General features: G+C 38.6%; 1 protein-coding gene across 3 annotated transcripts in view; it reads right to left on the bottom strand.

Annotated features, from left to right (window-relative positions):
- The window catches only part of CTDSPL2 (CTD small phosphatase like 2), a 94480-nt gene that overhangs the window by 24064 nt on the left and 57173 nt on the right, over positions 1 to 13243 (bottom strand). For all 3 annotated transcript variants that reach the window (XM_047766483.1, XM_047766484.1, XM_047766482.1), the window contains exons 5-7: positions 5518 to 5733; positions 529 to 607; positions 90 to 201 (exon numbers count right to left, since the gene is read on the bottom strand). In XM_047766483.1, coding sequence (XP_047622439.1) covers positions 90 to 201; positions 529 to 607; positions 5518 to 5733 — 407 coding nt within the window. The remainder of the gene's footprint in view (positions 1 to 89; positions 202 to 528; positions 608 to 5517; positions 5734 to 13243) is intronic.

Below are 13243 nucleotides of genomic sequence, written 5' to 3' on the forward strand. Positions count from 1 at the left end.
GAACACCTAAGACATGTTTATAGTACATGTACATGTAAGGCTATTCATTCACTTCTATTCTATTCTAACTCTACAGATAATATACTTACCAAGTCTAAAACTAGGGAGAATTCTGGTGTGCTTCTTGTTTTCAATGGAAGAGCAGGTTTCCTATTTAGTTGTTCTTCTGTCAGTGGTGGAACATGTTTGATGAAATAATAGCTATAAATCAAATTTTAAGAAAATTTCAACTTTTTGTAAATATGAAACACATTATTAAATTCAGCCCATCTTTAAATATTTAATTAAATAATGCATATTTAATGCAAATATTTAATTAATTAATTTAATTAAATAAATTTATTAACCTAATAAACCCAGCTTATAAAACATCTAAGTAAAACACACAAATTTGGATTTCAGTAATTCAGTAAAAGTATTAATACTTATAGGCCAAATGCTCTTTGTAATAAACCATTCAGCCATCCCTCCACACAAGTACTTTCATTCAGTTCCAAGAAGGAAAGAGGAAAAACCCAAAAAACTCACGGGTCAAACACTTCCCAGTCTTCTTCATAGGTGGCCTCTGCATGGGCTGATGAGTAACCACTATCTGGAGTTACTGGTGCTATTTAATAAAGTGAGAAACAAAATGTTGCTTTTACTTAATGCTTCCATGAAGTATGCATTTTTACTGCTTTTATTAAGATCCTCCTGAAGCCCTGTGTATTTTAGGTTAAAAATAAGACTGAAATAATTTGTAAAGAATATTTAAAAGCAAATTTATTGGAGTTTCCGGTGTGGCACAGCAGAAATAAATCCAACTACGAACCATGAGGTTGCGGGTTCGATCTCTGGCCTTGCTCAGTGGGTTAAGGATCCGGCGTTGCAGTGAGTTGTGGCATAGGCTGCAGATGTGGCTCTGATCCTGCACTGCTGTGGCTGTGGTGCAGGCTGGCAGCTAGAGCTCCAGTTCAACCTCTAGCCTGGGAACCTCCATATGCCACAGATATGGCCCTAAAAAAAATAAAATAAAATAAAATAAAATAAAAGTATTAACACAAAGATCTAACTCTGGATCCAAAGGAAAAAAATACCATTACAGACAAAATAGCAAGCTGTAACAGTTAGCAAAATTTAAATCCCTAACAGCTAAGAGAAAATTTACTACTTATTACTAGAAAAATACACTCCACAAAAATTCCATTTCTTTCTTCTTTTTTTCTTTTGGCTTTTTAGGGCCACAGTTGCAGCATATGGAGGTTCCCAGGCTAAGGGTCCAATTGAAGCTACAACTGCCAGCCTACGCCAGAGCCACAGCAATGCCAGATCCTAGCCGCGTCTGCAACTTAAACCACAGCTCACGGCAACGCCAAATCCTTTAAGCCACTGAGCAAGGCCAGGGATCGAACCCACAACCTCATGGTTCCTAGTCGGATTAGTTTCCACTGCACCACGATGGGAACTCCAAAAATTCCATTTCTAATTGGATGATATTTGTATGTATAACCATTAAAATTTCATTGTGCTCTTTATAGCAATAATACTTCACAAAGTGCACTGTACATACAGGCAAGTCAATACATGTATGCTGACAATAGACCCAAAGGCATTTTTTTGGGGGGTCTTTTTAGGCTGAAACTGTGGCATATGGAAGTTTGGAGCTGTAGCTGCCAGCCTACACACAGCCACAGCAACGCAGGATCCAAGCCATGTCTGTGACCCACACCACAGCTCACAGCAATGCCAGATCCTTAACCCACTGAGCAAGGCCTGGGATCAAACCAACATCCTCATGGATACTAGTTGAGTTCGTTACTGCTGAACCACAACAGGAACGTCCCCAAAGGTAGTTTTTAACCTAAGATCCCTGAACAGTATTTAAGAGGTCCATGAACCTCTGATGATTGGTTAAAAATGTTTTGTACATTTTTCTAGGAATCTCAAGGTTGTCTATGATCTTAAAAGTTAAGAAATGATACTCTATACAGAAATCATTGCTTTAAAAGACCCATTATTTTACTTCTCATTTATAAGCAACTTAAAAATAATCAAGAAGCAATTCTACATTCCACGACACATAGTCCATTCTGTGTTTGAGCTAAAATTAAATCAACTGATATAAAATTCCCAACATAATTTCTGAAGCTCTAAGACAACATTTACAACTTAAATTCAACGAAGGGACAAATATAACTTACAAACTAAACAGGTAATGTCTTGCAGATGAAAGTTTAAGTAGTAGATAGAGACTGAATATTTGTGTTGCCCCAAAATTCATACATTGAGTCTAATATCCAATGTGATGGTATCTGGAGATGGGAGTCTTTTGGAGATCATGAGGTCATAGGTCATAATTGGAAACCTCACAAATAAGACTAATGCCCTTATAAGAAAGATCCCTAAGAGCTCACATGGCATATGAAGACACAAAGAAAAGACAGCTATCTATGAACCAGAAAGCAGGTCTTCACCAGACAATGAATATGCTGGGACTTTGACTTTAGATTTCCTAGCCTCCTAAACTATGAGAAATAAATTTTTGTTGCTTATATGCCACATAGTCTAATGATAGTTTGTTAGAGCTTCCCAAAAGGACCAAGACAGTAAACCTCAATAAAAATTGCTGTACTCTGTCTATGGGAATGGAATACTGGTAGATAATAGTCTTTCGAGACAAAAATTTATCCCTTTTTGTTATAATCATGTATTCATACTTTCTGAGACAGAGCCAATACAGTGTTTATGTTCAATAAATGACAACAGATGTAAAGCAGAATTTTTGTTCACCTCTAACAATTTTATGCCAGTAGCAGTTCACTAGTACAAGAGAAAAAAACTGAAAACATCTTCCTACCACTTTACTGTTTCAGATTCCTATTAACCTCGGAGAAAAGGAGAAAGGAAGTAATTAGTATTTTAGTAATTCTGTGCTAAACATTTTTAATACTTCATCTCATTTGATCTCTAAAACCTCTAAAAAGTTACACAGTAAGTAAATGGTAGAGCCGGCCCCCTTACTTCTTGTTACTTTTGGCTACATTCTTAAAGTTGAGGAAAAGGAACACTTCTGTCACCAACACTCGTCTTTTTTGGGGAATGGGGTGCCAACGCTAGAGGCAGGCATATGGGCCTGAAGCATGTGGAGTTTTCAGCCAGTGACTGAACCTGAGCCACAGGAGTGACGACACTAAATCTTTAACCACTATATCACCAGGAAATCCAAGAGTCATCTTTTAAGATCAGCAAAACTTTTATTTCTTTCCTCTCATAAGCCTCCTAGAGTAATTGCAACATTTTACTCATTTATTTTTAACAGTACTCACTACACTCTACAGTAATTTTTGTGTACACTTAACTCTTCAATTAGATCACATACTCCTCAGGATCAATGAACATATCTTATTTATCTTTATAAACAGGGTCCAACATAACAAATAAGTGATTAATTAAAATGTTAAGCAAATGAATAAGACAAATGGAATAAATCTCTTCCTCTCTAGAAACTAAAGTTATAGAAATCCCTTCTCCATCTTTACAGTTGTCAGAAAAAATAATACAAAGTGTTATCCAGAAGCACAAAAACAGGAAAAAAAAACAAAAACAAATAAGAAGCCAAGAGCTCTGACTTCAGTCTTTATCTTACCACTCAATAGCCTGTAACACTAAACAAAGTAATCAACATTTGGAGTTCCCGTCATGGTTCAGTGGTTAACGAATCCGACTGGGAGCCATGAGGTTGTGCGTTCAATCCCTGGCCTTGCTCAGTGGGTTAAGGATCTGGCGTTGCCGTGAGCTGTGGTGTAGATCACAGATGCGGCTCGGATCCCGCATTGCTGTGTCTCTGGCATGGGACGGCAGCTACAGCTCCAATTAGACCCCTAGCCTGGGAACCTCCATATGCCTCGGTGAGGCCCTAGAAAAGACAAAAAAACAAAAAACAAAAAAAACAAAGTAATCAGCATTAAATAATATGTCAACAATAGGTTCATTTGCAAGTCTTTTCAACCCAAGAACATTATTCATGTTGATTTGCTTGTGAGATTCACTATTACTCTTAAACTATAACATTATAATAGTTTATGAATATTTATATTTCACAAACGTAAATATTTTTATTATGGTGCTTTTCTCTTTAAATTGGTATAGGGTGGCACTGTATGGAAGTTCCATAATTGTATGTATTTTTTCTTTACATGTTTTCTGCTGCTTCAATGATTTTTTTAAGTTTCCTCTTTATATTCGAGAGATCATCATTTTACTTCTAATGCCAAACTCTATTTCTTTTTTTTTTTTTGTCTTTTGCCTTTTCTGGGGCCGCTCCCATGGCACATGGAGGTTCCCAGGCTAGGGGTCTAATCGGAGCTGTACCCACCAGCCTACACCAGAGCCACAGCAATGCGGGATCCAAGCCGCATCTGCGACCCACACCACAGCTCACAGCAACACCGGATCCTTAACCTACTGAGCAAGGCCAAGGATCGAACCCACAACCTCATGGTTTCTAGTTGGATCTGAGCCACATCTGCAACCTACACCACAGCTCACGGCAACACCAGATCCTTACCCTACTGAGCAAGGCCAGGGATTGAACCCACAACCTCATGGTTCCTAGGCGGATTCGTTTCCACTGCACCACAAAGGGAATTCCTAAGATCTCCTTCTGAAAAAAGATGTCCATCTTCAGTTTTATTTCTGTTTTTAAGCATAATGGAACATACTTTCATCTTTTAGTCTTATATGTCTATCTACCATAACCCTCCGAAGTAATAAATTCTGATTTCAAATTTCTACATTTCCATGACAGCTGGCTCAGGAACCCAATGATTATGTTAGCCCTTTAAAAGGATCCAGGACTGGGTTGCAAAGTTTGGGTATAAGGACAGATCTAGGAACAAAAGTTTCTTTGGGAATGTCATCCATATATGAAACAAATCTGAAGGTATGGAACTACCTCTACACAGGGACTTTAGACCTCAAGGATCTAAGACTGATGTAATTATAATAAATATATTAATGAATATATTATTTTGTTAGCTGTGTTAAATTTCCCCTACTAGTAAGATTGGTACAAATAATTAAACTGTAAAATGACTGATATATAGTCAAAACAACCTTTAAGAAACTGAATTTCAAAATGACTGGATTTGGGGGAGATTTATTTCCAATTTTAACTTTCTTAACTTCAAGAAAGAAAAATTTATGAAATTAATCTGCCTATTTAAGAAAGAGTTTTTGCAGTTCCCGTTGTGGCTCAGCGGTTAACAAACCTGACTAGCATCCATGAGGACTCCGGTTGGATCCCTGGCCTCACTCAGTGGGTTAAGGATCTGGCATTGCCATGAGCTGTGGTGTAGGCTGGCAGCTACAGCCCCTAATTTGACCCCTGGCCTGGCACCTAGCCTGGGAACTTCCATACGCCACAGGTACGGCCCTAAAAAGACAAAAGACAAAAAAAACAAACACAAAAAAAGAAATACTGTGTTTTTGTAAACCATTTATGAAGGTATACAAGGAAAAATAAGGAATCTTTTTCACCTGTAAGGGGTGGGATATCACGATTAACTGTTTCTTCCGCTTCTTCTAAACCATTATTTATTGATGGCCTCACTTGAACTGCTTGACTTGAGTAAGCCGCTCCATTAGTTGATGTAGTAGTACTGGTAGTAATTTCATCCACCTGTTCCATATCAAGTTGTTTTACTATTTCTTCAGCTTCCACAGCCTGTCCCGGGGAATCGGATCCTGATGTCCCTGAAATCATGATTTGGTGTACATTAATCATTATTTAAGAGCTCACAGTGGGTGGGGAAAGATGGGAACAAACTTTTTGTTGTTGTTGTTTGTTTTTGGCCACATCCATGGCAAGTAGAAGATCCCCAGAATTGAACCTGCACCATAGCAGTGATCCAAGTTCTCTGCAGTGACAATGCCAGATCCTTAACCCACTGAACCACAGGAAAACTCCAAGATGGGAGGGAACAAAATTAAAACAAGTAATAAATAATCCTTAGATATCTAATGCACAGTATAGTGAATATAGACAACACTGTATTATAATCATCAAACTTGCTAATAATGAGACTAGAATTTCATTATTCCAAACACTAAACGAGAATAATTACACAACATGAGAGAGCACATCATAAACCACCGAATCAACATGTTATACACTTTAAACTTACAGACTATTATATGTCAAATATATTCATAAAAATAAAAACTCAAATATTTAGAAAAACTAAATTCAACACAAAGCTAAGAATACTTTTTTTTTTTTGCTTTTTAGGGCCACACCTACAGCATATGGAGGTTCCCAGTCTAGGGGTTTAATCGGAGCTACAGCTGCTGGCCTATGCCACAGCCACAACAATGCCATATCCAAGCTGCATCTGCATCTTCGACCTACACCACAGCTCACGGCAATGCCGAATCCTAAACTCACTGAGCGAGGCCAGGAATCGAACTTGCAAAGTCATGGTTCCTACTCGGATTCATTTCCGATGTGCCACAACAGGTACTCCTAAGGACACTATTTTTTTTTTTTGTCTTTTTGCTTTTTCTAGAGCCGCTCCTGTGGCATATGGAGGTTCCCAGGCTAGGAGTGTAATAAGAGCTGTAGCCACCAGCCTACACAAGAGCCACAGCAACGGGGGATCCGAGCCGCATCTGTGACCTACACCACAGCTCACGGCAACACCAGATGGTTAACCCACTGAGCAAGGCCAGGGATCAAACCTGCAAGCTCATGGTTCCTAGTCGGATTCGTTAACCACTGCACCACAACGGGAACTCCTAACCATGGAATTTTCATTAAAGCAAATATCATTTATTAAGTGCCTACTATGTGCTGGGCAACACATATTTTTCATTATCCCCAAATGGCTCCTGATCTTTCCAATACTAAGCATCCTAGCCATTTTGTGCAGTTCTAATTTTTAAACCGGAAATAGTTATCTAAAAATGAGCTGTTTCCCTAACCATGAGAACTTGTTAATTCAAAGACACAAGAACAATATCTCAACAATATTCCATCTCAGTAACAAAGGCAGAAGTTAGCTTCCTCATGATATTCAACCATCACCTAGATGAACCTTCTACCTAATTTTTCTTCCACTATGGACTGACACCCAACCCTCCATTTCTTTATGGAATCCTCCAAATATCATTTTCAAATTAAAATCAACCTTCAAAAACTCAATTTCTCACAGGATATTCCTTCCCCCTCATTGCTTTAGATTTAACCTCTTTCCAAAAAACATCTTTTCCAAATACCCTTCTCTCAAAGCTGTTTATTCTCCCATACTTAGTGTACTCACACAATCAATTCATTTACCTCCACTGCTGTTACCAGATCACTGGTTTTCCACTAGTGTGCAAAAACATCTGCTCCTTTGAGATTGATGTCACCTGGATGTAAAACTCTTCACCTATCCCCTCTACTGTCATCTACCTTCTATTTCAGCATCCTCTCTCAATTAGAGAGGAATTTAACACCTAGCTACCAGTTTACTGCTGTATTAATGCCAGTATAGTTGTTATTACAGATGATGTCAATGACTCATCCAATAATTGACCCTCAAAGGTCTTGCCCTCTTTAGTTCCATCTACATTCATAGTGCTATTTAGTAGTTATTACATGGCCTTAACCTGGACACTACCACTGAGAAACCGTTTACCTCTGAAACTTAAAATTCAAATCATTAATCCCCTACCACAACCTCATAATCTTCTAAATATCTATCTCATATTTTTACTATGTGTGATCTTCATGTTTGATAAAAAGCCAGGCTTTTATCCAAACACACCTCTCAATGGCTTCTTCTCCATCCTCCCCATCTAGTTAGACGTCATAGTGAATCATTTAAACCATTCTCAAACCAGCAGCCTCAGTGTTCTTGCTTCCCTGTCTTTCCACTGTTATTCATCATAGAAATAGCTCTTGAATCTAACAGGCTTCTTAGGCACTAGTCCCAGGCTGTTAAACGAAATAATAAATTATAAAAATTGGCTGTACTCCAAATAAAACCCTCTAGTCTTAGCTCGGCCTATAGCATGATGCTCAGTACTTCTGTGTAGTGTATGTGAGACATTCAGCTTCTTTTACTTATACCCAGTAGCAAACATTTCTAAACCTTCAACACTGTCTACAATCCCTGACACCAGAATCTTCTCAGCAAGTAATATCACCTCTTCCTTCAAAGAAAAAATTCTAATTATCAAACATCAACTACTTCTGCCCAAACATCTATTTCTGCACATACTTTCTTTCCTCCAGCATCTGAGAAAAATGTCTATTCCTCTTGATTCAATTCTAATCCTACCTATTCTCTTGATCCCATCCCTAACAGTAGATTCTACAAACTTTCATCAGTTATTTTTTTTCCTTTATTTTCAAGCTCTTCCTATTAGACTCTTCCCTGAGGCTTAAAAACATGCTCATTTCTCACAAATACAAAGCACCCCTTGAGACTTTGCGACTGATCTAATTTTTTTCATATTCAAGTTCCATATAACAGTAATCTTTGATCCCGTTCTATTTTACTCTTTTAACTCATGGATTTTAGGCTTCAAATTCCAACCACTCCTCTGAAAATCTTCTGGCAAATGAGACCAATGACCAATTAATTACCAGGTTCAGTGATGTCGTTCCAATGCTCATTTCCTTTCATTCTATCTTTCGGATTGTTTGACCCTGGGTTTTGATAGTCTCTCTTCTTTTGGCTTCTATGGCACAAGGTCTCTCCTGGTTTCCTCTATTCCCCTTTTTGCCCGGTCCTTATATGTTTTCCCCAAAGACTGTGGTCTCAGTTTGATGAACCAAATGGACAATTTACTCCACTGGTTTCAATTAATATTTATAAGCTTATAATACTATGCTCCATTGCTTAAATCCAGATTTCTAAGCTCCATACCTGAATGACAGATTATTACTAGACATTTTTATTTGGTTGTTTCATGGCATCTCAAATTTGGCATGGTCCAAATTAAATTCAATTATCTATTTGCTAGGAACTTACTTCTCTCCAAAATCTAATGTTGTGTACATCTTTGTCTCTTCTTTCACTTCCAATCTGTACCCAAAATTTGTCCAATCAGTATCTCTAATCCTTTTCTTTTCTAATACCACAATTAAGGTGGTGTGAAGTCTCACATGGACTACAAATCTATTAATTGTTCTCCCTGCATCTAGCCTATTTAACACTACTGCCAAGCAGAGCTTTAGAAAACACACCTGTTCATATTACTCACAGTTTAAAACATTTCATAATTCTCCATTACTAAGTATAAAGTTCAAATACCTCACCAAGTTAGATCTATAATCTGACAACTTTATAATTCTCCTATCTTATCTCTTCCTGTGCACTCTTCAAATCCAATGCCCCACAGATCTATGACAATCTAATTTCTGTTTCTGAAATACACTATCCCTTTGTTTACACTGCTCTTGCACCTGGAATGCCCTTAATCACCATTCAGGATTTAGCTTTTCTATGAAGCCCATTGTGAGCCATCATCTAGAACACAAGACCAGTCCATTCTTTGCACATATAAAAATATATTATACATCTCTTCATTTGGTAAAAGTAATAATCTCCTAGAGGGTAGGAAGCATGTGTTAATGACCTTTGACTCTCCAGTGACTAGCACAATGGCTGGAACATAGCAGATGCTCAATAGCTTTTGAATGAACTGAAATCTTCACCCGCTTATATGTGATTATTCTCTCTCATGGATTAAAAGTTTCAAGAATTTAAAGAACTGGTCCAAGGTAAAATGATTCAAGAGTGGCAGGGCTGAAAACAAATTTAAAACAAGTTTAACTCCAAAGCCCCTTCTTTTCCCACTGCACCAACATTTCCAAAGACGTCTTTGCAGGCACTAGTTTTTAAAAACATTAATAGATGTTCCATAGAAAAGAGTGCTTGGTCAAATACATCTAGGAAATACTGGGTTAAACAAAATTAAAGGTAGGTAACTGTTTCACCTAAATTCACAGAGACAGAGAAAGTTAAGCAAAATGAAGAGACATAAGAACTACTTTCGACTGAAAGAGCAAAAGAAAAATCCCGAAAAAATAAGTAATTAAACTTAAAAATTTACCATGCTTTGGGATTAAGATGGCAGAGTAGAAGGACTGGAGCTCACCTTCTTTCATAAAAGCAACAAAATGACAAGCAACTGCTGAACAACCTTCAACCAAATAAAGTGCAAACTATCAAAAAGATATCCTACTCCAAAAGACAAAGAGGAGGCCACATCAAAAGGGCAGGAGGGATGATTGTGTGATATAAGCAACCCCGTACCTGCTGCATGGGCAGCCCACAGACTGGAAAGTAACTGTATCACAGAGGCTCACCCACAGGAGTGAGAGTTCTGAGCCCCATGTCAGGTTACCACACCTGGGGATCTGGCATCTGGAAGAGGAGCCCCCGGGGCATTTGGCATTGAGGCCAGTGGGGCTTGTGTGCAGGAGCTCCATAGGACTGGGGGAAACTAAGATTCAAAGGTGTACACAAGCTTTCATGTGCACTGGGTCCCAGAGCAAAGCAGAGATTCCAAAGGAATCTGGGTCAGACGTGACTGCAGTTCGTGGAGGATTTCCTGGGAAAACGGGGTGACTGTGGTTCATTGTGGGGGAAGGATATTGGAAGAAAAGGTCTTGGGACTAATCATCAGCCTGTGCTCCCCAAGAGGTGGCCATTTTGAAAAAATATGACCCCACCCATCAGGGCTGAGAAGCCCCAGGCTCAACAATAATCTGAGTGGAAACACAGCCCCACCCATCAGCAAACAGGTACTGGCACCCCTGTAACACAGATGTTGGTGCGTTTAACACTGTCCCAGAGTTCTTTCAGACTGTCTTCATTTCTTTTCAATCTTTTTTCTTTTCTGCGTTAGTGATTTCCACTAGTCTGTCTTCCACCTTGCTTATTTGTTCTTTTGTCCCCTGTATCCTACTGTTGGTTGCTTCTAGTGAATCTTTTATTTCAGTTATTTTTGCATCTCTGCAAAATACACAGCCACCTTTAATCTCACCCAGAGACAAAGCCCCACCCACCAGAGGGATAAGAATCAGCTCCACCTACCAGTGGGCAGGCACCAGTTCCTCCCATCAGGAAGCCTGCAGTAAGCCCCTGTACCAACTTCAGCCACAAGCAGGGCAGACATCAGAAGCAAGAGAGGCTACAACCCTATTGTCTGCAAAAAGGAGACCACACCAAAAATCTATACAAAATGTAAAGGCAGAGAATTATGACTCAGATAAAGGAACAAGAAAAAAAAACAAAAAACAAAAAAAAACCCAGAAAAGCAGCTAAGTGATCTGGAGATTACCAACCTCTGTGAAAAAGACTTTAGACTTATGGAGTTCCTGCTGTGGTGCGGCGGAAACGAATCCAATTAGGAACCATGATGTTGAGGGTTTGATCCCCAGCCTCGCTCAGTGGGTTAAGGATCAAGCATTGCCATGATCTGTGGTGTAGGTCACAGATGCGGCTCGGAACCTAAGTTGCTGTGGCTCTGGTGTAGGCTGGCCGCTGTAGCTCTGATTGGACCCCTAGCCTGAGAACCTCCATATTTTATGGGTGCTGGCCCTAAAAAGCCAAAAAAAAAAAAAAAGACTTTAGACTTATAATAGTAAAGAAGATTCAAGATCTTGGAAATAAACTGGAAATATCTTCATAAATTACAAGAAACACTGAGTAAAGAAATACTGAAATAAAAAATTTACTATAAGGAACCAAAAGCAGAATACAAGTGGCAAAAGAATGAATAAGCAAGGTGGAGGACAGACTAGTGGAAATTACTGATGTGGAAGAGAAAAGAGAAAAAAGGTTCAAAAGAAATGAAGATGGTTTAAGAGAACTCTGGCACAATGTTAAACGCACCAACATCCATATTATAGGGGTGCCAGAAAGAGAAGAAAGAAAGGGTGAGAGAAAATATTTGAGGAGATAATGGCTGAAAACTTCCCTAACGTGGGAAAGGAATCACTCACTCAAATCCAGGAAACACAACGAGTACCATGTAAAATAAACCCAAGGAGGAACACCCCGAGATACATAATAATTGGACTGATCAAAACTGAAGACAGAAAATATTGAAAGCAGCTAGGGAAAAAGCAATATAGGAAACTCAGATAAGGTTATTGGCAGATTTTTCAGCAGAAACTCTGCAGGCCAGAAGGGAGTGGCACGATATACTTAAAGTGATAAATAGGAAAAACCTCCAACCAAGATTACTCTACCCAGCAAGACTCTCATTCAGATTCGAAGGAGAAATTAAAAGCTTTATAGACGAGCAAAAGCTAAGAGAAATCAGCACCAACTAAATCAGCTTTACAAAAGGTGTTTACTAAAGGAATTTCTCTAGGTGGAAAAGATAAGACCACAACTAGAAACAAAAATCCCACAAGTGACAAGGCCCACTGATAAAGGCATACATATAGTTAAGGAAGGAAATCATCCACATGCAAGTATCTACCAAAACTAGAAATCCTGAGAAGAGGAGGGTACAAATGCAGGACACAGGAAATGCACTTGCAATTAAGAGACCAACAAACTAAACAATCTTGTGTATATCCATCTTGTATGTATGAAATCAGATATTAATTATTAGAAAAGGTAGGACACCAGCTATTTTTTAAAAAATATGTTGAGCAGTTCCCATTGTGGCTCAGCAGAAAGGAATCTGACTAGTATCCATGAGAATGCAGGTATGATCCCTGGCTTTGCTCAGTGGGTTAAGGATCTGGCATTGCTGTGAGCTGTGGTATATATAAGTCACAGACGCAGCTTGGATCTGTCATTGCTGTGATTGTGGCATAGGCTGGTAGTTACAGCTCTGATTCGACCCCTAGCCTGGGGACCTCCATATGCCACGGGTCTGGGCCCTAAAAAAATAAAACAATAAAAAATATGTTGAGAAATAGGCCATTTAAAAATTTTTTTTGCAAAGGCATTATACAGTGGAAACCTTCAATTCACATAAATTAGGATACATTCAATATTTGTTTAAATTTAAGATCCTTGGGTGGGGAAGGGACTAGCAAATGATAATAAAAATAAATTGTTTTATAAAAAATAACCTAGTGTCAGCTCACTTAAAATATTCAACAAATTATACTTTACTGATCCAGAACATTGAAAATGCTTCTCAATTCTCTGTACATACTCTAAAGATACACAAGCCATCCCAACACAGAAAAAATAATACTTTCCCTGCAGCCCAAAGTTTACCATCTAGCTTTTCAGACAGTTAA

Source organism: Phacochoerus africanus, chromosome 2 (genome assembly GCF_016906955.1).
Source record: "Phacochoerus africanus isolate WHEZ1 chromosome 2, ROS_Pafr_v1, whole genome shotgun sequence".
In the NCBI taxonomy this organism is placed as follows: Eukaryota; Metazoa; Chordata; class Mammalia; order Artiodactyla; family Suidae; genus Phacochoerus; species Phacochoerus africanus.